At 35.4% G+C, this 22,153-nt stretch overlaps 1 protein-coding gene across 1 annotated transcript in view; it reads left to right on the top strand.

The window, feature by feature from the left end:
- The window catches only part of RAD21 (RAD21 cohesin complex component), a 28,400-nt gene extending 6,544 nt beyond the window's left edge, over positions 1 to 21,856 (top strand). The window contains exons 2-14 of the mRNA XM_068525529.1: positions 485 to 659; positions 5,408 to 5,537; positions 7,262 to 7,361; positions 9,348 to 9,454; positions 9,759 to 9,965; positions 10,420 to 10,545; positions 10,875 to 10,997; positions 12,781 to 13,004; positions 14,216 to 14,375; positions 14,814 to 14,959; positions 17,825 to 17,974; positions 19,411 to 19,494; positions 20,222 to 21,856. Coding sequence (XP_068381630.1) covers positions 516 to 659; positions 5,408 to 5,537; positions 7,262 to 7,361; positions 9,348 to 9,454; positions 9,759 to 9,965; positions 10,420 to 10,545; positions 10,875 to 10,997; positions 12,781 to 13,004; positions 14,216 to 14,375; positions 14,814 to 14,959; positions 17,825 to 17,974; positions 19,411 to 19,494; positions 20,222 to 20,413 — 1,893 coding nt within the window. The 5' untranslated portion in view covers positions 485 to 515 and the 3' untranslated portion in view covers positions 20,414 to 21,856. The remainder of the gene's footprint in view (positions 1 to 484; positions 660 to 5,407; positions 5,538 to 7,261; positions 7,362 to 9,347; positions 9,455 to 9,758; positions 9,966 to 10,419; positions 10,546 to 10,874; positions 10,998 to 12,780; positions 13,005 to 14,215; positions 14,376 to 14,813; positions 14,960 to 17,824; positions 17,975 to 19,410; positions 19,495 to 20,221) is intronic.
- Positions 21,857 to 22,153: the final 297 nt, after the last annotated feature.

Below are 22,153 nucleotides of genomic sequence, written 5' to 3'. Positions count from 1 at the left end.
GAAATTTCCTCATTGATTAATATCTGTGCCTGAGTGTTTTTCTTCTTGGACATTCTTTTCTTGTCATGAAGAATATATTTTCTGGCTTTTGGCCAGAAGCAGACTTATTTTTACAGTTAGTAATCAGGATAGGAATGGAATTAACACTTGATGGAACTTCAAAAAGAATAAGAGTTTTCTGAAGACAGTTTTTTACTTAAAGGAAAAAAAACAAACTAGCACTTTTATTTTAAGATGACAATAGGGCATGGAAGTGACTTGACTTGTCCCCTTTCCTTTCAGCTTAGTGTTTGGGGGGATCTTTTCTTACCCTCTCAAAATTAAACAATAGATTGTTTTTTATATGCATACTATACTTCACTCAAGCCTTTCATAGTTTTCATATTTAGAAGAATAGGAGACTTTTATTTTCAGGTTTCTTGTATGTCTTGATAAATAATTCAGTTCTCATATGGTGTTTGCATTAATTTTTTGTCCCCTTCAGGTTTCCTCCTGTTTCATAGTCAACCAGAACAATGTTCTACGCACATTTTGTCCTCAGTAAAAGAGGGCCTCTGGCCAAAATTTGGCTAGCGGCCCACTGGGATAAGAAGCTAACCAAAGCCCATGTGTTTGAGTGTAATTTAGAGAGCAGTGTGGAGAGTATCATCTCACCGAAGGTATGTTTGATGTTGATATTTTTATTCACTTTGTTGATTGTTCATTGATGTGTGAAATAGAATTGTATAAAAACAGCTTCTTAGGTAGGCACCTATGTATATTGGAGGTAAAGAAAATCCATAGATTAGCCAGAGTTTCAATTTGATACTCTCTTCTCTTTAAAAATTCTGTTGAGTACACAGATATCTTCATTTGCCTCTTTTAATGGCAGATAAGCATGGCTGGGCAGTACCCAAATATTTTATATTTAAATTTCTAGATGTTTTTATATTTAACTTTCTAGATGTTTTTATATTAAATATGTGTATAGGTGTTCCTGATTGAGGAATTTACAGACTTTTCAAAATAAGGACCCATTAATTAGAAGATGTTGCAGGGGCCAGATCTGACTATTGATACTTTATCCACGTAGCAAATAGTATCCAGAACACTTGCTCCACCTCAGCTTCACAGGCCTACTTGCCGTTTCCAGAACTTTTTCCCATCGTAGAACTTTTGTACTTGGCCATGCACTTTCCCTAAATATTTAATTACTGTGTTCCCCTAGAATGGCAGCCTCATGAATGTCCTTACCTTATCTGCCTTGCTTACTACTCTGTTTCTAGAGGAGGTTTTATTGATATCCTCTGAAACTTCTGAAGCAGTGGTTTCCACCCTTGGATTTCACAAATTGAATGACTCAATATGTGCTTTTTGTGTTGCCACGGAAAGACCATTCAAACAAACAGACACAATTATAGCTGCTAACATCATGAGCATTTCACTGAGGAACAGACAGGTTGACTTTAAAAATGTATGAAGGGCTAATCTCAAAATAAAGGTATAGTCCTTGAATATAATTTTTATATACACACACACACACACACATATATATACATATCACATCTGTGTTTTAAAGGTCCTTTCCTGAGCTTTGTATTTATGCATATGCATACACACATACATGTACCAATTTTCCTATTTTGAAAGCATTCCAGATTGCAGCTCTCTGGATCAGCATTGGGAGCTACTCTTAGAATTAACGGTTTGGACAATGCTGGTATAGTGTGTTAAATAAGAGTAGTTCTTTATTGCTGAAAGAGCAAGGGGATCCCAGGAATAAAGCTGGGATGTAGCGGAGACTTGTTCAGAAAAGTTATCTGGGAAAATAAATGTCTTACAGGAGAGAAGTGGAAGTTTGTATTTGGAATTAGAGTAAATTATAAAGTTTCTATCTGTATATGGAAATTCAACTGGTTTTAGAGTTATAATGTAGAATTTATTGGTGTTAAAGATGTTTCTATTACATTATTTCTAAGACAATACTAATTAGAAAACTTTACAAACAGGGGAAAATAAGTGACCTGTAGTTCTACCACCTAGAGAAACCTTTAGTATTTTGGTATGTCTTCTAGACTTTTATGGGTGCATGTGTTATACACGTTAATTTTTCTCCTTTTTTATGCACGTATTAAAAAAACTGCATTTTAAGTTTTGTAACAGGACTGCATTCAGGAAAAGCTCTGTTCATAACTCTGCCATCATTTTTAATGGTTGCATTGTACATTGTCATAGTTTCTTATCCACAGAACTTAAATACACAAAAAAACCCAGAAACACACTTGACCAAAATTGAAGTGAGGTCATTTGTGTTTTCATAAATTCACTGTAGAAATATTAATGTGTATGGTTATGGGGAGCTGCTGCAGACACTCCTGGGAATGTTTTAATAAACGGCATGTGCACTGCATTACCTTTATAATATTCAAAAAGCTCTGAATTCTAAAACACATTTGGCCCCTAGGACTTCAATAAAGGATTATGGACCTGAAATTTATCATTTTGATTGTGTATGATTTATTTTACCAGCTTCTTTTGGGAGGGAGGGAAATAATCCATATTTTTTCCAAATTTTTTGAATTTAATTCCTCTAGTCTGTATAATGCAACCATTAAAAATTATGATAATGCTATGAACAGAGCTTTTCCTGGATGCAGGCTCATTACAAAACAATATAATAGTTTTTTGTGTACACATGCACACAAAAAGAAAAATTGTGTTTATGTATATATAAAAGCCTAGAAGGCATATTAAAATATTACTAAAGGTTTCTCTAGGTGGTAGGATTACAAGTTTTTGTTTTCCTCGTTTTTTTTTTGTTGTTGTTGTTTTGTTTTCCTCGTTTTAAAAAACAGCCATTTAGTAACTGTTACTTGTAAAATCTTTTGTTCTGTGTCTTTCCTTAATGTTGATGTTTAGGAATATAATTATTGGAGCAGGTGGTATACTTACTTTAAGATTTCTGATGTGCATTAACAATTTGCTCTGTGGGGAAATTGTACTAGTGTGCACTGCTGGTCGAATTGTTTGAGAAGATGATATTTTCTTTTTATAGGTATGCTTACTGAGTTAGGTGAATGGAGAAAGGAGAAATTGAACTCTTTTCTTGAAATTGATATGTGTGGCTAATCTTTAACATCCATAAGCAAGTATTGAGGGTGATTTGGCTTAAAAGGATAACAAACTTTTTCGTAATATGTGCAGAGTACTTTGTACCCCATTAGGGACACTGCAACTTTAAAAACCATTTCTAAGTGTGTTTTTCTTTGATTGGTTGATTTTGTTTTATTGTGATAGAATATAACACAATAGATATCTCCACAGGGTGAAGTGACCTGAAAATTTCTAATGTCTGCTCTTGTTGTGCAGTTCTTGTGGTGAAATGTTGGTTTAGTCGTTTAGAACAAGTGTCAGACAAATTGCTCCTTGCAGCTGCATGCGTTATCTCTCCCCGCTTCCCCTCCGTCTCTAGTTGGAACAGCCCCTCTTAATCCCTGCAGAGTTTTCCTTGGACGTATAGCCTGTGTTCTTGATTATACCTACACTCTTCACATGAGCTAGCTCAACAGCAAAAATGCCACACCTCATTTTACCTGTTCCTGGACTAAACTCTGAACCAAACTAATCCAGAAAGAAAGACTTTGCCCAAACACCACCTTTTTTTTTAATGAGGTGACTACTTTATTATCTGCATTTTTAAGGAATTTACTTTGAGGTAACGTTCATTTATAACATTGTATAGGTTTTATGTTTCTACTTCTGTATACCCCACAGTGTGCTCACCACCAAAAATTTAGTTTCCATCCATTACCATACAGTTGATCCCCTTTAGCCATTTTGCCTTTTCCCCGTCCCCTTCTCCTAAGGTAACCACTACTCTCTTCTCTGTATCTCCATGTTTTTGTTTAAACACCACCTTTTAAAAGTTGCTAATTCTGGACAAGATAATGGCATGCCAAGATTGGGGGTTTTTTCCCTCCTTTTTTCTTAGGTAAAAGTGCAGTCAGTAGTAATTTTAAATTTCCTAAGACTACACCATAAAGGGAGATTCTCATTTTCCATTAGGAGCAGTATTTTAATTGGGTATTATTTTTCATATCAGGGATTTATCATCAGATGAGTCCTAGATTTAGTTATAAATTTATTACAGTTTTAGATACTTAAGAATTTATAACACTAAACTTCATAATTTATGCTGTTATGAGATGTGACCATAAATATAGAGCCTGAGAGTTATTGTAAATAGGATTCTAGACTGCTATAGAGAGTACCCATATTGAATAAAACAACACATTGTATTTGTAAGTTATAAGTAACATAGTGTACTAAGCATAATTTAAACTTTAAGCAAATATTTAACAGCTTTCTTTGCTACTTAAAAATTTGATGTTTTTATGGTGTGATCTGGAAAACAATCTGGTAAAGTTGAGCTCATGTTTTCTTGTTCTTTAAAAAAAAAAATTCTTATTATAACCAGAGGAATTTTGAATCATTCTATTTAGATTGGGTATTTACTTCTCTCATTCTTTTCACAACTACTCTGTCTCATCCCACATACTGGATCCCCCGTAAGCACTGATCAAGATCTACCTTGTTAAAATACAGGCTGAGGATGTATTTTCTTGTGAAGGAAGATGGATGCCATTATCCTTTATCAGTTAGTATGCTTTCCAGTCAGATAATAAAAACTCAGTGAAAAGTGGCTTAAACAATAAGGAAATTAACAGTCTTATTTAACTAGAAGTTTAGAAATAGGAAGATCTAGGATTGGTTCAGCAAAGGACTCACCTTTCTTCGTTTATTGGCTTCTGGTCCTCATGCATACGGCCGCCTCACAGTTACGGGGGGACTGCAGGCAGCTCCAAGCCCCACCTACTCACAGTGCAGGAAGGGGAGAAGGAAGAGAGGGGTGTTCGTTGTGTTGTGTTTTGTTTTAATTGGGAAAATCTTTCTCAGAAATTCTCTGACCTACTTGACACTTCTCGTTGGCTGAACTGGGTTACATGCCCACTCAAAAACAAGCGCCAGCAGAGGAGAATGAGACAGTCATCCTTCAAGACTGGGGACATGCACTTCCCAAATAAAATCAGAGTTCAGTTAACCAGCAAGGAGCAATGACTAGATTGGCAACCAGAAGTGCCACATACTTCTTAATGTGCTAATGACAACAATTCATGGATTGCCTTAATACTTGCTTCATAGCTACCTTCACATCTATATTCATGAATTTCTGCCAGTCTATTCTTCGGGTATACTCAGGAAATTTACAGGTAAAGGCAGTGAGAAATAAAATATACATGATTGTGAGGTAACTTCAAATAAATGGTTAAAAGTATGGAGAGATATGAATTGCACAACATACAAGCTTTGAAGTAGTCTCTAAATCCAGAAAATTAACTTTATAAAATAGAGTAATGTTAATTCACAGGTGAAGATGGCACTCCGAACGTCAGGACATCTCTTACTGGGAGTAGTTCGAATCTATCACAGAAAAGCCAAATATCTCCTGGCAGATTGCAATGAAGCGTTCATTAAGATAAAGATGGCTTTTCGGCCAGGTATTGTTGACTTTTTTGTTTTGTTTTTAACTTTGGAGTTAATCGTGTTTAGTTTAAAAACTGCTAAGCAAATATGCTACATGAGCGTAGTTTGTTTTGTTTTAATTGCAGTACAGAGAACCCTTTAAAAACTGGGCAGAACTTAGAGAGGCAGTGTTTCAAGGGAAAAAACCGATTTTATTTTTGTTCTACGTATGGAATTATGACAGTTACACCTTTTTCGTTATTCCTTTGGAGCTGCCTTTTTTTTTTAACCCCTTTTTCAGCAATCATCAGAGGTTGAAGTGTGGAAAACTAATTGCTCTATGAGTTTTAAAAATAAAGCTCAGGAAAGAAAATCTTAGAATTTTAATTTTTTCCCGAATAATTTTAGTGTAGTCTTAAAATCCAATTCACTTTTAGCTTAAGTTGTTGAGACTTTATTAAATGTTCTCTATAGTTCTTCGTTGTTGTTTTGTTTTAGGTAATAGTTGATTCTGAAATTGGACTCTAGCAACCAAATTTCCATCTGCATAGATAATTACTATTGTATAATTTTTTAAAGCATTGACAAAATTTTATTTTGATTAAAATAATCTCAATGCGTAGGAGAGATGCCTTATACCGTAGTTTCTACTGTTGTTATATTCTTATGCTTCCATTTATTTTAATATATAAATAGGGAAATCTTTGAGATCTAAGATTTGGTTAAAAGTAAAATATTTAGGTGGGGGCCATGACACTTTAGGCAGAGGCCGATGATTTCTCATATGTGGCTACTAAGTGTATTTTGCTTAAATAACATGTTTTGTTTCTTTTTATCTTTTTTTTTTTTAAGTTTTTCTACCTTTTTTAATTAATTAATTAATTAATTTATTTATTTATTTATGGCTGTGTTGGGTCTTCGTTTCTGTGCGAGGGCTTTCTCTAGTTGTGGCAAGTGGGGGCCACTCTTCATCGCGGTGCGCGGGCCTCTCACTATCACGGCGCCTCTTGTTGCGGAGCACTGGCTCCAGACGCGCAGGCTCAGCAATTGTGGCTCACGGGCCCAGTTGCTCTGCGGCATGTGGGATCTTCCCAGACCAGGGCTCGAACCCGTGTCCCCTGCATTCGCAGGCAGATTCTCAACCACTGCGCCACCAGGGAAGCCCTCTTTTTATCTTTTAAAGCAATGCATTTTTATTATAGACCACTTGAAAAATATAGGGGAAAATGTAAAGAAAATTAAAATAATTTAATCCCACTTTCCTAAAATAACCAGTTCCTCTTAACATTGGAGGTATTCTTTTGCAGTCATTCCTTTTCCTCATAAATTTCATGCTTATTTAGAAAACTGTTATTAATATTTATTTGTTGATACGTCCTTTTAAAGACTTCTCAGTTTAATGCATAATTAGTGCTTTGACCTCTTGTAACACAAGTAGTGTGGCTAATGATTATTAAAAAAACAAAAGTACTTGAGCTTCAGTGATACTTTGCAAATATTATCAACCCTTCTGGAATATAACCTTAGGAAATTATACTGACTTTTTTTTTTTTTAACGTCTTTATTGGAGTATAGTTGCTTTACAATGGTGTGTTAGTTTCTGCTTTATAACAAAGTGAATTAGTTATACATATACACATGTCCCTATATCTCTTCCCTTTTGTGTCTCCCTCCCTCCCTATACTGACTTTTTACCTTCCTTGATCCCTTGATAATCTTTGGTGTAGCCAGGTCTTCAAGCTTACCGTTTCTTTTCCAGGTGTTGTTGACCTGCCTGAGGAAAATCGAGAAGCTGCTTACAATGCTATTACTTTACCTGAAGAATTTCATGATTTTGATCAGCCACTGCCTGACTTAGAGTATGTCTCTCTCTCTCTTTTTCTTCTTCTTCTTTTTTTTTTTTTTTTAATTATTGACTTGGTGTACAAAAAACATTATTGGCTTACAAATGCATAGTTTTCTTGGGATGTTTTGACATTGCGTTAACATGTAGCTAGAATGCATGTGCTTTCATTTAGGGTAGTATATAAATATGAAACATATAACCTAGAAGTGTTTCTTCTATAAGATCATGTAGAAGATGCCAGCTTTAAAACAGCTAAGAGAATTCTGATTTGCTTAGGCAATTGTGTAAACTGAACAGCAGTCTAGCTGTTTGCTTTACATAATGATATCAGTAAACTTGAACTGTTGCTTCCTGATTTTTTTCAGAGGTATGTACTAAAGTCATCTACCAGTTTATCATCTTGGCCAAGCTATACGCAGCCACAATTTTTGTTCTTTTCTTTTATTAATAAACATATGAGATAACTTTCTATAAAGAGCAAGAAAGGGTCATTGTCACACAACATTTAAGAAGAGAAAGTTGTACAGAGATGGCCATTACAGCAGAATACTGTGGTATGTTGTTTCCCTCTTCTCAAGTCTTCAGAATTCAGCTGTTATTACCATGACAGGGAATGTCACTGTCACTTTCCAAGCGATTGAGTAGCACGGTTAGTTATCCGAGAAACCCTCTACACCAATCCCCATTTATTTTTTGACAAATTTGTCTGCTTTTTTAAAAAAATGATCTTTGACTTTTAATTATAGGAGTAAGTTTATGATTTATTTTGAATTTATTGTGTTAATTAGTGCTAGGCACTATTTGGCTGCTTTACTTTTTCCTCCCTTTCTTTATACTTGTTTTATTTTTAAAAAATTCTTATGGTGGAATTTTTTAACATAGCTAAACAGTAGAGAGATTAGTAAATATTATGAACCCCAGGTGCTGATCATCCAGCTTCTTTCATTATCAATGTATTGCCAGTTTTATTTCATGTGTACAGTTGACCCTTAACACAGGTTTCACCTGGGAGGGTCTACTTATGTGCAGATTTTTTTTCACTAAATACATGCTACAGTACTACACAGTCTGAGGTTGGTTGAATTAGTGGATGCAGAACCACAGAGGGCTGACTGTAAAGTTATATGTGGATTTTTGACTTCAGGGGGAGGGGTGGGTAGGTGCCCCTAAATCCCACGTTGCTCAAGGTTTCAGCTGTATTTCCCCAATTGACCTTCTAACAATGGATTATTTTAAAGCAAATAACAAATATTTTATTTCATCTGTAAATACCTAGGAATGTATCTCTTTAGAGGCAAGGAATTTTTAAAACAAAGCCATAATAATATCACAGTTTTTAAAAAATTGCAATAATTCCTTAATATAATACACAATCAGCAGTCAAATGTCCCCAGTTGACACATAGGCTCCCCCCGCCTGCTTTGTTTCAGCTACGGTCTATACAGAGTTTCCAGACTGCATTTGGTTGATATGTATCATAAGTCTCTCTTTAGAACCTGTAACAGAGCTACATGTTTTTTGTATGTTTGTCCTTGCCATTTATTTGCTGAACAAACCTGGTGATTTGTTTGGAAGTATTTACATTCTGAATTTGGTCGATGGTATTCCACATTTGTACTAAACAAAGTCTCAGAAAAGCCAGTTAACTTCAGTGTTCACACAGCCTGTACGCTGCAGGGCTCTGATGAAAACCCAGGCCTGTCTAGCCCACGCATCTCTCAGTTTTTGCTCTGTATACCATGTTGCCTCATGTAGTGATTTCAGCATATTATATTTTGCTCGCTGGTCATTAACAGTTTTAAAATTTAAATACAAATTAAATTAACTTCCACATCATTTAGATTCTTGGATTGTATTTATTTAATATTAAATATTTAGGCTCCATAGGTTGTATGTATGGTTTTTTTTCTTGCTTATATAAAGAATTGAGATGTGTTTTCTCTTACAAATACATTACAATGAGACTTGAGACTACAATGTATTTGAAATTCTTTTAAAGTGACATCGATGTGGCCCAGCAGTTCAGCCTGAACCAGAGTAGAGTGGAAGAGATAACCATGAGAGAAGAAGTTGGAAACATCAGTATTCTACAAGAAAATGATTTTGGTAATAGAGAAACAAATCATTAGCCATTAGCTGTAATGTTAAAATTACGTTACTCAATATATTTAGGGTAACCTAAATTTGGATCTTATATTTGAATTTTCTCATTATGCCCCAGAATCAGTTTATGAAATATAATAGATGCTAAAGATTTAAAGTTTAAACTAGATGTTTTAATATTCAAAGATAAATAAGACTTCAGTAAGCAAATGTGACATTATAATTAAAATAAATCATTAGCCATTTTCTTTTGATTCGGTGATGTTTCTAACTTTTCTCAACTAATGACCAACTAAAATGTGTTTAGGTGACTTTGGAATGGATGATCGTGAAATAATGAGAGAAGGTAGCGCTTTCGAGGATGATGACATGTTAGTGAGCACTGGTGCTTCTAACCTCCTATTAGAGCCTGAACAGAGCACCAGCAATCTGAATGAGAAAATTAACCATTTAGAATATGAAGACCAATATAAGGATGACAATTTTGGAGAAGGAAATGATGGTGGTATATTAGGTAAGTCACAACAAGGTGATTATTCTAACAATTTCTTTATTTAGTTGCGGGGTTTTAGAGCAGTTGCTAATTCTTAGTCTTGAGCATCTCTCTAGGTATATATATGTGAATTGTCACCAGTTGGTTCAGTAAAAGTTTTCTGTAAACCTGTAGCCTAAAAATGTTTTAACAATACCTAATTTTGTTTAAAACTGCTTGTCTTGGAGTTTTAAGTTTTACTAATTCTTCGAAGTGCTCTATTTGTGTTTAAGTAAATACATGTTTTAAAATTGAGATTTTTTTCATATGTTAAGTGTTTTATACTTTTGGATACTACCTTGAAGAGAACATATGCATATTGAATACAGATTTAAATTTTTTAATTTAATCCATTTTAACATTATTTTTCCAGTGATTGGCTATTCTTTTAGCATTTCTTTTTTAAATTGTAACTAAATTACATTCCCTATTTCAGATGACAAACTTATTAGTAATAATGACGGCGGTATCTTTGACGATCCCCCTGCCCTGTCTGAGGCGGGGGTGATGTTGCCAGAACAGCCTGCGCATGATGATATGGATGAGGATGATAACGTATCAAGTAAGCATGTCACGTTCAGTGATCCTGGGCATGATGTGTGGCATCCAAAAAGATACTCACTGTAGAAGACCAAAAGCTAAAAGTTTCAGCTTTTGATGAACTGTAAATCTCCTTAAAAGCAGTGCTTATGATTGATTCTCTTTAACCCTGTGCTCCTTCCCCTTTTTTGGGCAATAGGTCAACTGGAGAGACCTCCTTATAACTAGAAAAGTGTTTTTTCTTTGGAGCCAGTGGGTTTCTTTCAGTTACTCAAAGGGATTTTTTTCCCTCATTTGCTGGATATATATTAAATACTCAAGCCTTTTGTGACCAGATTTCTGCTTTTATAGTGGGTGGGCCTGATAGTCCTGATTCAGTGGATCCTGTCGAACCGATGCCAACTATGACTGATCAAACAACACTTGTTCCAAATGAGGAAGAAGCGTTTGCTTTGGAACCTATTGATATCACTGGTGAGCAAACAAACTTTTTGACTTAGAACTTTTTCTAGTTCTGGCTCATGTCCACTAATCTGCTGCTCATTTTCAATATAACTAAACTTCTTTTCTCCTTTGTTAGTCATCTATTATAGAAACTTTAATTCACTTATAATTCGAATATCTTACAGAGTATCTTTACAAGTTGCTGTGAAATAAAAGTATGGAACAAGCTTTCTGCTAATAAATATCTTAGTCTTTGGGGGTTACAAAAATGCTAACAGGCCACATGTGTAACAGAAAGCATTGCAAGGCATTTTTCAGTGAAGGACAAGATTGACTAATCCGTTATCTTCCAACATTCTAGATTCTGTGTATGCTTTGGGCTACAATCTGGGAAAATCTAAAAATACTTTTATTTTTAACTGGAAATATCAAAGGTTCTAAAATCAGTATTTTTCTTATGCTGCTTATTAAGAAACACAGCAAAGCATATTTAATTGGGGGTGCTGCTTCTGAGTAAAAGAGGCAGTATGTAATTTGGATGTGAAACTTTAAAATTTCTAGATGGTGTATGGGTACAATGGGGGTAGAATACCTTAAGTCATTTACAGTATAATTCAAGATACCGTTATTACTTCTAAGTAAAACAAGATTAACTTTTTGGGTTTCTTACTTAGAATCTGATCACCAAAAATTCTGATTTGGGCTTCTGGTTTAAAAAGAGTACTTACTGTGTAGCTATATTTAGGAACTAAAAATATAAAAATGAACAAGTCTTTATCCTCGTGGAACTTAAATAATAGGGGAACATGGGTAATTAAGTAAATTATATACTATATTATTGACAGATATTACAGAGATCTATAAACAAGGTAAGAGGGACGTATACTGCAGTGTTTAAAATAGGATAATTGAGCTTAGCCAGCTGTTAACAAAAACTTGAACTTTTTAATTTCAAGGAAGGGAACTCAGTAGCTGGAGGACAGGGCCTGGACAGAGGCTGTCACTGTATAACATCTTTTTGAATCTTGAATTTTGAACCACACGAGTATTTTATCTATAAAAACCTATCGGGTATATAACATGTATGACCATGAAATCTTGAGGAATTTATTTAATACCATGAGCTTTTCTGTATCTTAAGAAATTGAGATAATGTTACCTCTTTGTAAGAGTTTAGTAGGGATTAGAAATGAGGATACAAAAAGTGTATAGGATGGAGTTCAGGGTTCATCTGACTGGGTTTGCGTTTGTTTCACTTTATCAAGCTGCTTGTGCAGCTGCCATATATGAATTGTAACTCTTCCAATAAAAATCATAGTAGTTGCAACCATTTATGGAGTCCTCAATCTATGTCAGACATCATACTAAATATTTTACAATCCCCTATACGTGGTTGGCCATATTTCAAATGAGAAAATGAAGAGGTTAGCAAAATGAAGTTAACTTTTCTTAACGGTCACTCACTTAATAAGTGGCAGAACCTAGGACTTGAGCCCAACTCTGAATCAAGTGTGATGTGTTTACAATATAAAGCTACATGGGCAAAAATGAATTGGCTCTTGCCATTATTTTGCTCATTTTGTGCTAAAAGTCAATATTCATTTATTCAGCAAATTTTTATTGAACATCTATTGTATGCTAGCCTCTATATGGTACTTGGGAAACATGACTTAAAACAGATTCTACCCTCATGAAAGCTTAACTTCTCTTCTAGGTGTTTAGAAAAGCAGGAATATAATGAGACCAAATCTGGTAGTTGTATGTTTCATGCTGGCCTCAGAAAAGATGACCTTATTTTCTTTTATCATGCCAGTCAAAGAAACAAAAGCCAAGAGGAAGAGGAAGCTAATTGTTGACAGTGTCAAAGAATTGGATAGCAAGACAATTAGAGCCCAGCTTAGTGATTACTCTGATATTGTTACTACTTTGGATCTGGCACCACCCACCAAGAAATTGATGATGTGGAAAGAGACTGGGGGAGTGGAAAAACTTTTCTCTTTACCTGCTCAGCCTTTGTGGAATAACAGACTACTGAAGGTAATATAGTTTGCAGAATTTTAAATTTCATATAGATTTTGACCATTTTTAAAAATAAACTTTAAAAACTTGTTTGAATCATTTTTGATCAGGTATTTTTCAGTGATATAGCATCTTCTCTTTTTTTTTCCTCCCTTAAACCACAGTATACTGAACATAAACCTGATCTGAAAGATCAAGATAAGTGACACCTGTATTTCTAAAAGATGTAGAATGAATCTTCCCTATTCTAAAAAGACACTGATGTTTTTAATAATAGTTCTCGCTCCTCAACTTGCTATGATATATTACAAGTTCTGTTGCCTTAGTGTGTACTGTGGTTCCAGTCTACAATCTTTAGATGTTGCTTTCTGGCTAGAACAAGGGGTGGTTCTACTTTTCCCACAGTACAGAAATCTGGCTTTATGAGAATTTTTTTTCACTTACAGGCCCTTTCTGCTCACTTTAGGTTCCAGACTATTCTAAAGCAAAGTTCTGAGGCGTCATAGAACCAATTGATTTTTACTATAAAGTGTTTAAAGCAGCAAGGCTTTGGTAAAACTGCTGTATATTGGAAGCACAATCGTATAATCATTTGGAAGAAGGTCTTTAAGTGTTTTTTTTTTGACTCAGTGGTCTCATTGTTAGGAATTTTTCTTAAGGAGGTAATTCAAAAAGCCACTTCTATAAAGATGTTCATTAATTATTATTTACAGTTAAATTTTTTAAAAGAAACTTAAAATATTGAATCATTCAAGTGTGGCATATATATATACACGCACATATGTATTTACTTCCACTCAGTGGAATATTCAGTCATTAAAAATACTAGAAATGATAGTTAATGAAATTACCATACAATATTAAGTTTTTCACTATGCAAAGCTGTTGGGTATGATTTGTTAGATCGTTTTAAGTGTATGAATATGAAAATAAACTGCAGGTAAATAAGTTTAGAACTTTAGTGTTATCTCCACGTTATGAGACAATGGTTAAAAATTTCATTCTCGACTTTTCTAAAATTGCTGCAGTGAAAATTTTTACATAGAGGATTTCAAATTATAAAGTAGAATGAAGCATGAATATGATATAACATTAAGTAGAAATCATGCTAAATTATATATACACTGATTGTTAAAGCATACTTACGGAAAATAGTAATGCCATTGGTAGGTTTTCGGTTCATGTGATTTATAGTAGAGATTTTATAATTGATTTTTTTTTTTTAATAGCTGTTTACACGCTGTCTTACACCACTAGTACCAGAAGATCTTAGAAAAAGGAGGAAAGGAGGAGAGGCTGATAATTTGGATGAATTCCTCAAAGAATTCGAAAACCCGGAGGTTCCCAGAGAGGAGCAGCCCCAGCAGCAGCGGCAGCGCGATGTTATCGGTCTGTCCCGTTGCAAGAGCTCCCTGAGCAAATCTAAGTGAACACTTGGCTAAAATTTACCTGTATATCGCCGAAGTGAAAGAAGTCAGGAACAAAGACGTGTTCTCTGATTTTTAGACAGGGAAATACATGCCTTATAGTCTCTGATTGCTTTGTTAGATGGGAAGTTTTCTGTTTTCAGAAAGGTCTGAGGTTTAGGACTTGGCCGAGTGATAGTCTGCTAAAGGATTGTCCTGCCTTGGACTGGAGGTGGGACATGTCCTTTTAAAAACCTCTTCCCACCTTGAAATGTATTATAAATTTAGTAACCTTTGTGGAGGTAAAATTTTATTCAGCCTTCTTCATTAGGGAAAGTCTTAGCATATTAGTATTAAATGGTTCTAAAATGTTGTTGAGGACTGTATGACCGTAATCCCCTCTTCGTATGATCGATTGCAGATGAGCCCATTTTGGAAGAGCCAAGCCGCCTCCAAGAGTCAATGGAGACCAGCAGAACAAACCTGGATGAGTCAGCCATGCCTCCACCACCACCTCAGGGAGTTAAGCGAAAAGTGGGACAGATGGACCCAGAACCCATGATCCCTGTAAGCACAGCTCTCCAAGGTGTTTGGGGTGTGGGTGTTCGGGCAATGTTTTAGATCCCTAGTAATAGCAAGTGTTGTTTAAGGAGACCTTTTGAAGTATCTTGGTTTGGGCAGAAAGTAGTAAGGAATGGGTCCACAAAGAATGGCAGCTGAGGATCACAACACAGTGTGCCGTGAGTGGGAGGCATTCTTAGGAGTTTTTGGTTTTTCTGACTCTTGGATAGAGTCTTGCTTCACAGTGGCCTAAAGTGAGCATCCTTGGCTACTGTGGAATCCTTGACTCTGAACTTGGTTCTGGTTTTTATTTCACTTCTCGAACGTTAGCCCATGGTGAATCTGACAGTTCTAGGTAGAATAAGAAAAGCAGCATATGGAACCTGTTAAGTACGTTGTGAGTAAAATGAAACAAACTTCCTGCTAATAAATAACTTTGTCAGCAAGATGGAACATTTTTCCTCCGGTTTTATTGAGATATAATTGACATGTATAAATTGAATTAGTTTCGGGTGTACAATATATAATGATTTGCTAGATGTGTACATTGTGAAATGATCACCATGGTAAGTTAACACCCATCACCTCGCAGGATTAGATTTTTTTCTTGTCAGGAGAACTTTTAAGATCTACTCTTAGCACCTTTCAAGTGCATAGTATATAGTTGAACCTCCTTATCCAAGGATGTATACTGAGGGCTGTCTGCAGTACATTGTTTTATGTAAGAGACTTGAGCATCTGTAAATTTTAGTATTCAGAGGGGATCCTGAAACCAATCCCCTGCAGATACTGAGGGACAGCTGTATTAATTGTAATCCTCATACTGTGTATTAGATCCCCAAAACTGACTTTGACCAACATCTACTCATTTCCCCCATCCCCTAGTAACCACCATTCTGCTCTCTGCTTCTGTGAGTGTGAGCTTTTTAAGATACTTGATTCCACATGTAAGTGATTGATACATCTATCATACAGGAGTCAGCTTTCTCTGATTTATTTCACTTAGCATAATGCCCTCAAGGTCCATCCATGTTGTCACAAAAGGCAGAATTTCCTTCTTACGGTGAATAATATTTCATTGTGCGTGTATATCATATTTTCTTTATCCATTTATGTGTTGATGGATACTTAGGTTGTTTCCATAGCTTAGCTATTATAAATAATGCTGCAGTGAACATGGAAGTGCAGATATCTTTTCCAGATAGGAATTTTATTTCCTTTGGATAAATAGTGGCTGCACCAATTTCCACTCCCACCAACAGTGCAAGAGGGTTCCCCTTTTCTCCTCATCCTTGCCAACACTTGTTATCTCTTGTTTTTTGGGTGATGCTTTATTGTGGTTTTTATTTACATGCCCCTGATTGATTAGAGATGTTGAGCACCTTTTCGTGTACCTGTTGGCCATCAGTATTGCTGTCTTTGGGAAAATGTCTGTTCAGATCCTCTGCCCCTTTTAATCAGTTTGTTTTGCTCTTGAATTGTGTTGCGTTCTTTATATATTTTGGATATTAATCTCTTATAAATGATTTGCGGATATATTAGTTTGATGAAGTCCTACTTGTTTATTTTTGCTTTCGGTGTCAAATCCAAAAAGTCGTCAGGACCAATGAGCTTATCACCAGTGTTTTCTTCTAGGAGTTTTATGGTTTCAGGTCTTAGATTCAAGTCTTTAATGCATTTCAGTCTTTTGCATGTGTCTGTCCAGTTTTCCCAACACCACTTATTGAAGAGATTGTCCTTTCCTCATTGTATGCTGCTTTGTGCTAAATTAATTGACCATATATGCGTAGGTTTATTCCTAGACTCTCTATTCTCTTCCGGGTTCTGGTTTATTCTTTATAAATATTCCTGTATATCTTTAATACTAAGCAGTTTTAGGCTCTCTTATTAAGAAATCAGAATATGCTCGTCCAGTTGCTGAAAAAAGGTAAAGCGACGTCTTGCTACGTCATTTAGACTGGCTACCATTAAGTTCACTTAGTGTTCCTATCCTGAGTGTAAAGGAAGGAGGTGGTCTGGTTTAAGGCTTCCCAAGCTTAAGTAAGTCTATAGAATAAATTAATTCTGGGCAAAGGGAGGCTTTTTGGTACCTTAGGCTCTTGGTTCAGCCTCCATCATCAAGACATTGGCAAAAGAATATGCTTTGCCAATTTTAACAACTAGTTCTCTATGCCCTCTGATGGTAAGGAGTTGTAAAAAAAAGAGCGTTTTTGAGTTCAGGAACGGGAACAAGTAATTAGTGGGTTACTCTAGTACCAACCACTCTCCAGGTAATTGTTCCCTTGTCACTCTTTTAATGTTCTCATGTGTTTGTAGTAAGTCAGAGAAGAAAGAAATTCAAGAAATGGACCCAGAAAAATAGTCTCCTCATTCCTAATATTTGCTGCTGGAAGAGCACAAAGGCTCTTATTTAGAGCTCAAGCTGAGTTGCAGTAGCCTTATACAGCAGTGGTTGACAGTACCAGGCTAATTAATGTTAGAGCCTTTTTGCATTGCCCAGGAGTCGTCAGTGGGTTCTGTTTGTTTAGTCCTAAAATGCTAATACAGAAAGTGTTGAGGGTTTTTTCTTGTTTGCAAATTCCTCACATAGACTTTAAGTATTTGACTTCTAAAAAGTAAGTATAAAAACAAAACACTTTTGTTCTAGGGTAATAAGATAAGATAATGAATGGATTAATTTCCTTTGTAAAGTACTTTAATGTTGTGGCTTTACAGTAAAAGAACAAGATGTGTAATCAGGTTTTGATTATGAGGAAGCGTGAGAAGTATTTCTTTTCATTTTGAAAACTGCAGCAACTACATGTTTGCATAGTTAAGAGAAGCTACCCTTAAAATGTGCATCTTAAATTGCCTTATCTTTATTGCTTTAAGCCTCAGCAGGTAGAGCAGATGGAAATACCTCCTGTAGAGCTGCCCCCAGAAGAGCCTCCAAATATTTGTCAATTAATTCCAGAGTTAGAACTTTTACCAGAAAAAGAAAAGGAGAAAGAGAAGGAGAAAGAAGATGATGAAGAGGAGGAGGTAAGGAAACGTTGTAAAAAAAGATCTGATGAATAAATTCCCATTCTAGGTTTAGCGAAAATCTTCAACCAGCTCTTATTATTTTTCATCTTGGAGCTGAGCTCAGAGTGATGAAAAATGTTTGAATATAAGCAAAACTTAGCCAAATTCTTAGTGGATCTACACCATCATTAAGAACTTCAGATGTTGTGCTGTGTTATCTCTCATTTGGTCCCTTGGGGGCTTTTCAAGGACATGGGACTTGCCCTTTCACTGATTCCTTGACTTCTAAGTTGTTTGTAAGCTGCTTTTGTTATCTTGTGGTCATTGGTCAGCTGTTAGCATCTGCCTCTAATATAATCTATTTGTGTGGATTTTGCTTTTTCATTAGACTGGAGTGGTTTGTGACTTGGCTAATAAAATAGAGTGATTTTTATTTTTGACTTTGGGAATGGATTTTCCTTTTCCTGGGGCATGCTTTGGCTGTTCAAGTTTTTTCTTTCCCTGGATCTTTAAGGTTGTATATTAGAATATGTATTCTTCTATTTGATGTTCTGTCAGATATTTTATTTAAACCTTTATGTTTAAAGTTTCTTCCAATTTTCATTACCATCTGTTCGTGTTTGTAATTTATGCCAGCATAGATTTCATAACCAGTTAGTGCTTAACGTGAGCCTTACACACTGTTTTAAAGTCAGAATGTAGCCCCAAAGCTCTTCCAGCCTGTGTGCTAGAGTATCTCAGCCTTAGTGTTCAATTAGCATTTAAAATTCTACTTTCTAATATATGTTAAGCTGTTGTTATTAACTCCTGGTTCTTTGGATGTGGTGATAGTTGCAGCACAGCCTGGAAGCATCTCGGCTGTTGCCCCGTGCTGGCTTAAGACAGTCTTGTAGGTGGCAGGTGACTGGCAGCCAGGCCCCTCCAGTTAAATATATATTATAAATTATAGCCCATTTCTTTTAAAACACTGTATGGAACAGTATTACTTACTCATCTTTGCTAGTCTGCAGGCTCTTTGGTAGTGGTCCACAGTGAGATTAGGAATTTTCTGGAATACCATTGTCCAGAAAATCATGCTACCAAAAAAATACATAAATATATATTCAGTTAAAATAAACAGTATGCTTAGTGACGTAGTTGGTTTATTTCCTTGCTTCAGTTTCTTACCTTAGCAAGGGCCAGTAACGCATAGCTCGCCAACCAGCAACAGTCCGTGGACCAGACTGTGTAGATCACACACTTACATACCAGTACAGAGTCATATATTCAGCTAAATGCTTGCAGGTACAGAGGATTTTCTTTTGTAATTTAAGAAGGAATGTCGAACTAGATGCTAAGTGATTTTTCCATTAGTCAAAATACACAATTTAGAGCTTTCAGGAGATACGGAAATGCTTCATTTTGTAGCAGTTTTGTCAGTTTTTTGTTTTTGCACGGGGGTCCTTTTCACTCAGGATGAAGATGCCTCAGGGGGTGATCAGGATCAAGAGGAAAGAAGATGGAACAAGAGGACTCAGCAGATGCTTCATGGTCTTCAGGTATGCCTGCGAAGTCCTAGAGAAAAAATTTCATCAAAGGCTTTTGGCAGTGTTTCCTTAAAAAAAAAAAAAAAGTTACATGCTATAACCAGAAAGTCTACCTTTGGTGAAACTTTTTCCAAAACTGCACACCTTAAACTATTTTAATACACAAGCTGTTGGGCTAAGAGTAAGCCTGGAAAGCATCCAGGTGAACACTTTCCCTGCAAAGCAGAACTCCTTTTGTGTGTGTACATTTTCTTACTTTTGGTTGAGCAAATTTAATGGGTTGAATCATTAAATTTGTCAAATCATTGTACAGTGTCATTTATCCTTGGGCCTTAATGTGTCAGATACAGAGGAGATATCTTGAGTGTTTATGAAATACCAGGCAAGGTGCTCAGGTCTCCTAAAATAAATTCAAAGGATAGTTAGGTTGACAGTTTTCAGAACTGTGTGCTAGATTTTACTATTTTATCAATTAGATGAAATTGATAGATGAATTGACTAGATTTTATTAATTAGAAAAAATGAGTCGTCTATATTAGGTTGTCCCAAAAATGTTAACTTTGTCCCCTTGCCTTTTTTAATGTGAGAAACACTCTCGTACCATTCAAAAATCTACTCCTGGCCCCCAACAGAATATATACAGTAATACTTTTCTCAGTATCCAAAAGTAGTATCCTTTTAAAATTACTACTTTATTGTGTAGACGATTATTTTCATTTAATTCTTTCTTTTATTTCAGCGAGCTCTCGCTAAAACTGGAGCTGAATCTATCAGTTTGCTTGAGTTGTGTCGAAACACGAACAGAAAGCAAGCTGCAGCAAAGTTCTACAGCTTCTTGGTTCTTAAAAAGCAGCAAGCTATTGAGCTGACACAGGAAGAACCATACAGTGATATCATTGCAACACCTGGACCAAGGTTCCACATTATTTGAGCAGCTAGAAGCATTATAGCTAGTGTTCATTTCACTAGTGTGTACAAATTGCCCCCATGTGTAGGGCACACAGAACCCTTCAAGAAAATTTAGATTTTTGTGTGTACAAAGTCCCTGCCTCTTTCTTCATGTTTTCCGGTATTTTAAATTTGTCAATTTCATCTTTTTAAGGGAAACTGCTTGTATGGTGTTTGTGTTCTGATGATGGAGAAAACAAGTACCCCAAGTTTATTTTAACAGTCCAGAACAGATTTGTGCAATATTGGCGCATATAATAATGTTGAGTAGCAGTGGAAAGTCAGGGTTTTTATCTTAGTTCTCGATTATTGCGTTGTAAAGGAGAACTTTTCAGGAAAAAATGCCTGACAGTTAATAACTATAGTGTGAATCGTCTTTTCCCATCAGCACCTGGCAGTCTTCTTCGTAACCATTGTGCTTTAGGGATGGTGCCCAAAGCAGAGATTGTCCTCTTAAGTTTTAAAGTATAATTCCACACTTGATCATGGGGTTGTGTGAAATTGTACTGTAACTAATCCCTTTCAGCTACAAAAAAATAGGGCTTGGTTTAAAGTGCCCTATTTTGTAAATCATTCCATTTGAAACTTTTTAATGAATCTTACTATCCTGAAATCTTTTGTTTTAGTGAGGCTCTAAAATGAGCAGAAATAGACTTTTTAGAGTAGAATGAATATAAAAAGCATTTATAACTTTCCAGGAGCTATAAATCAAAGTTTTAAAAAGATGTTTGGATATATTTGAGTATTCAGATCATGAAAATAGAAATTGCTATGCCAACTGAAAGGACAGACTGATGGGAAATCGTACAACTGGTTGACTTAACCTTTAAGCAGACAGTGCTGTAAAAACTAATGGCTTCTCTGATATTTATTATGTTTTAGTACTGATCAGTTTTTCCAGTGCTTGCACACTCCTGTGTTTGGAACTCTAATAGCTTTGCAACAGAAATCCAGTATCCGGTTTCCTATAATTTAAGTGAAGAAAAACACATCCAAATAAAGGCTTTAATATTAACAGATCAGATAGCACCAGAAATTATGAAATTATGTGACTGTTATGATTATCAATACATGTCTTAACATTTTAGGGCAAAATTACACACTGAAAGTTCTAGCTTTTAAGTGTTGGCACTTTTGTGGAAAACAAAAATCACTCAGACTTCAATGTATACCCAGTAATTTTAAATTATGTGAGATGTTTTAAATTTGTGAACTCGTAATTACTGTTTTGATGATTCAGTTTCTTGAGAATGGTAATTGTATAAAATTGCTGTTGCCGCTTTATTTTCACTATGATGTGCCTGTAAACCATGGGTTTTTTTTCCCTTTGTATAAAGACATTGTAGATAATTGAATGTTTGATTATAGAAAGGTCATTAGTTTCTTGTTACACATTTTGTTAGTCTGGTTTTTGTTGCTTATCAGGTTTAATATTGTTCTTGAAAATAGTTGATGCTATGTTATGTATAACTTTTCTAATAAAAGTTGTGTTATAAGCTGTAAATTTTGGAGTATTGGTATTCAGTTGGTGGGACTCCCCAAGAAAACATTGCTTCATCTTTTTTGCCTTATCTTGACTAATTATCCATACAAATAGTAAGTGAACTTTTCAAGAGGTCTTAGAGTAAAAAATAAATCTTTACAATGTATTAAGATTCAAATGAGCCCAGTAAATGGCTGGTGCTGAGGAATCTTTGGGGCATAGATACAGCCCTGTAACTGC

Source organism: Eschrichtius robustus, chromosome 17, assembly GCF_028021215.1.
Source record: "Eschrichtius robustus isolate mEscRob2 chromosome 17, mEscRob2.pri, whole genome shotgun sequence".
Lineage (NCBI taxonomy): Eukaryota > Metazoa > Chordata > Mammalia > Artiodactyla > Eschrichtiidae > Eschrichtius > Eschrichtius robustus.
Note: the sequence above shows the minus strand (reverse complement) of the source record. Positions and strands in the feature narration are given on the sequence as shown.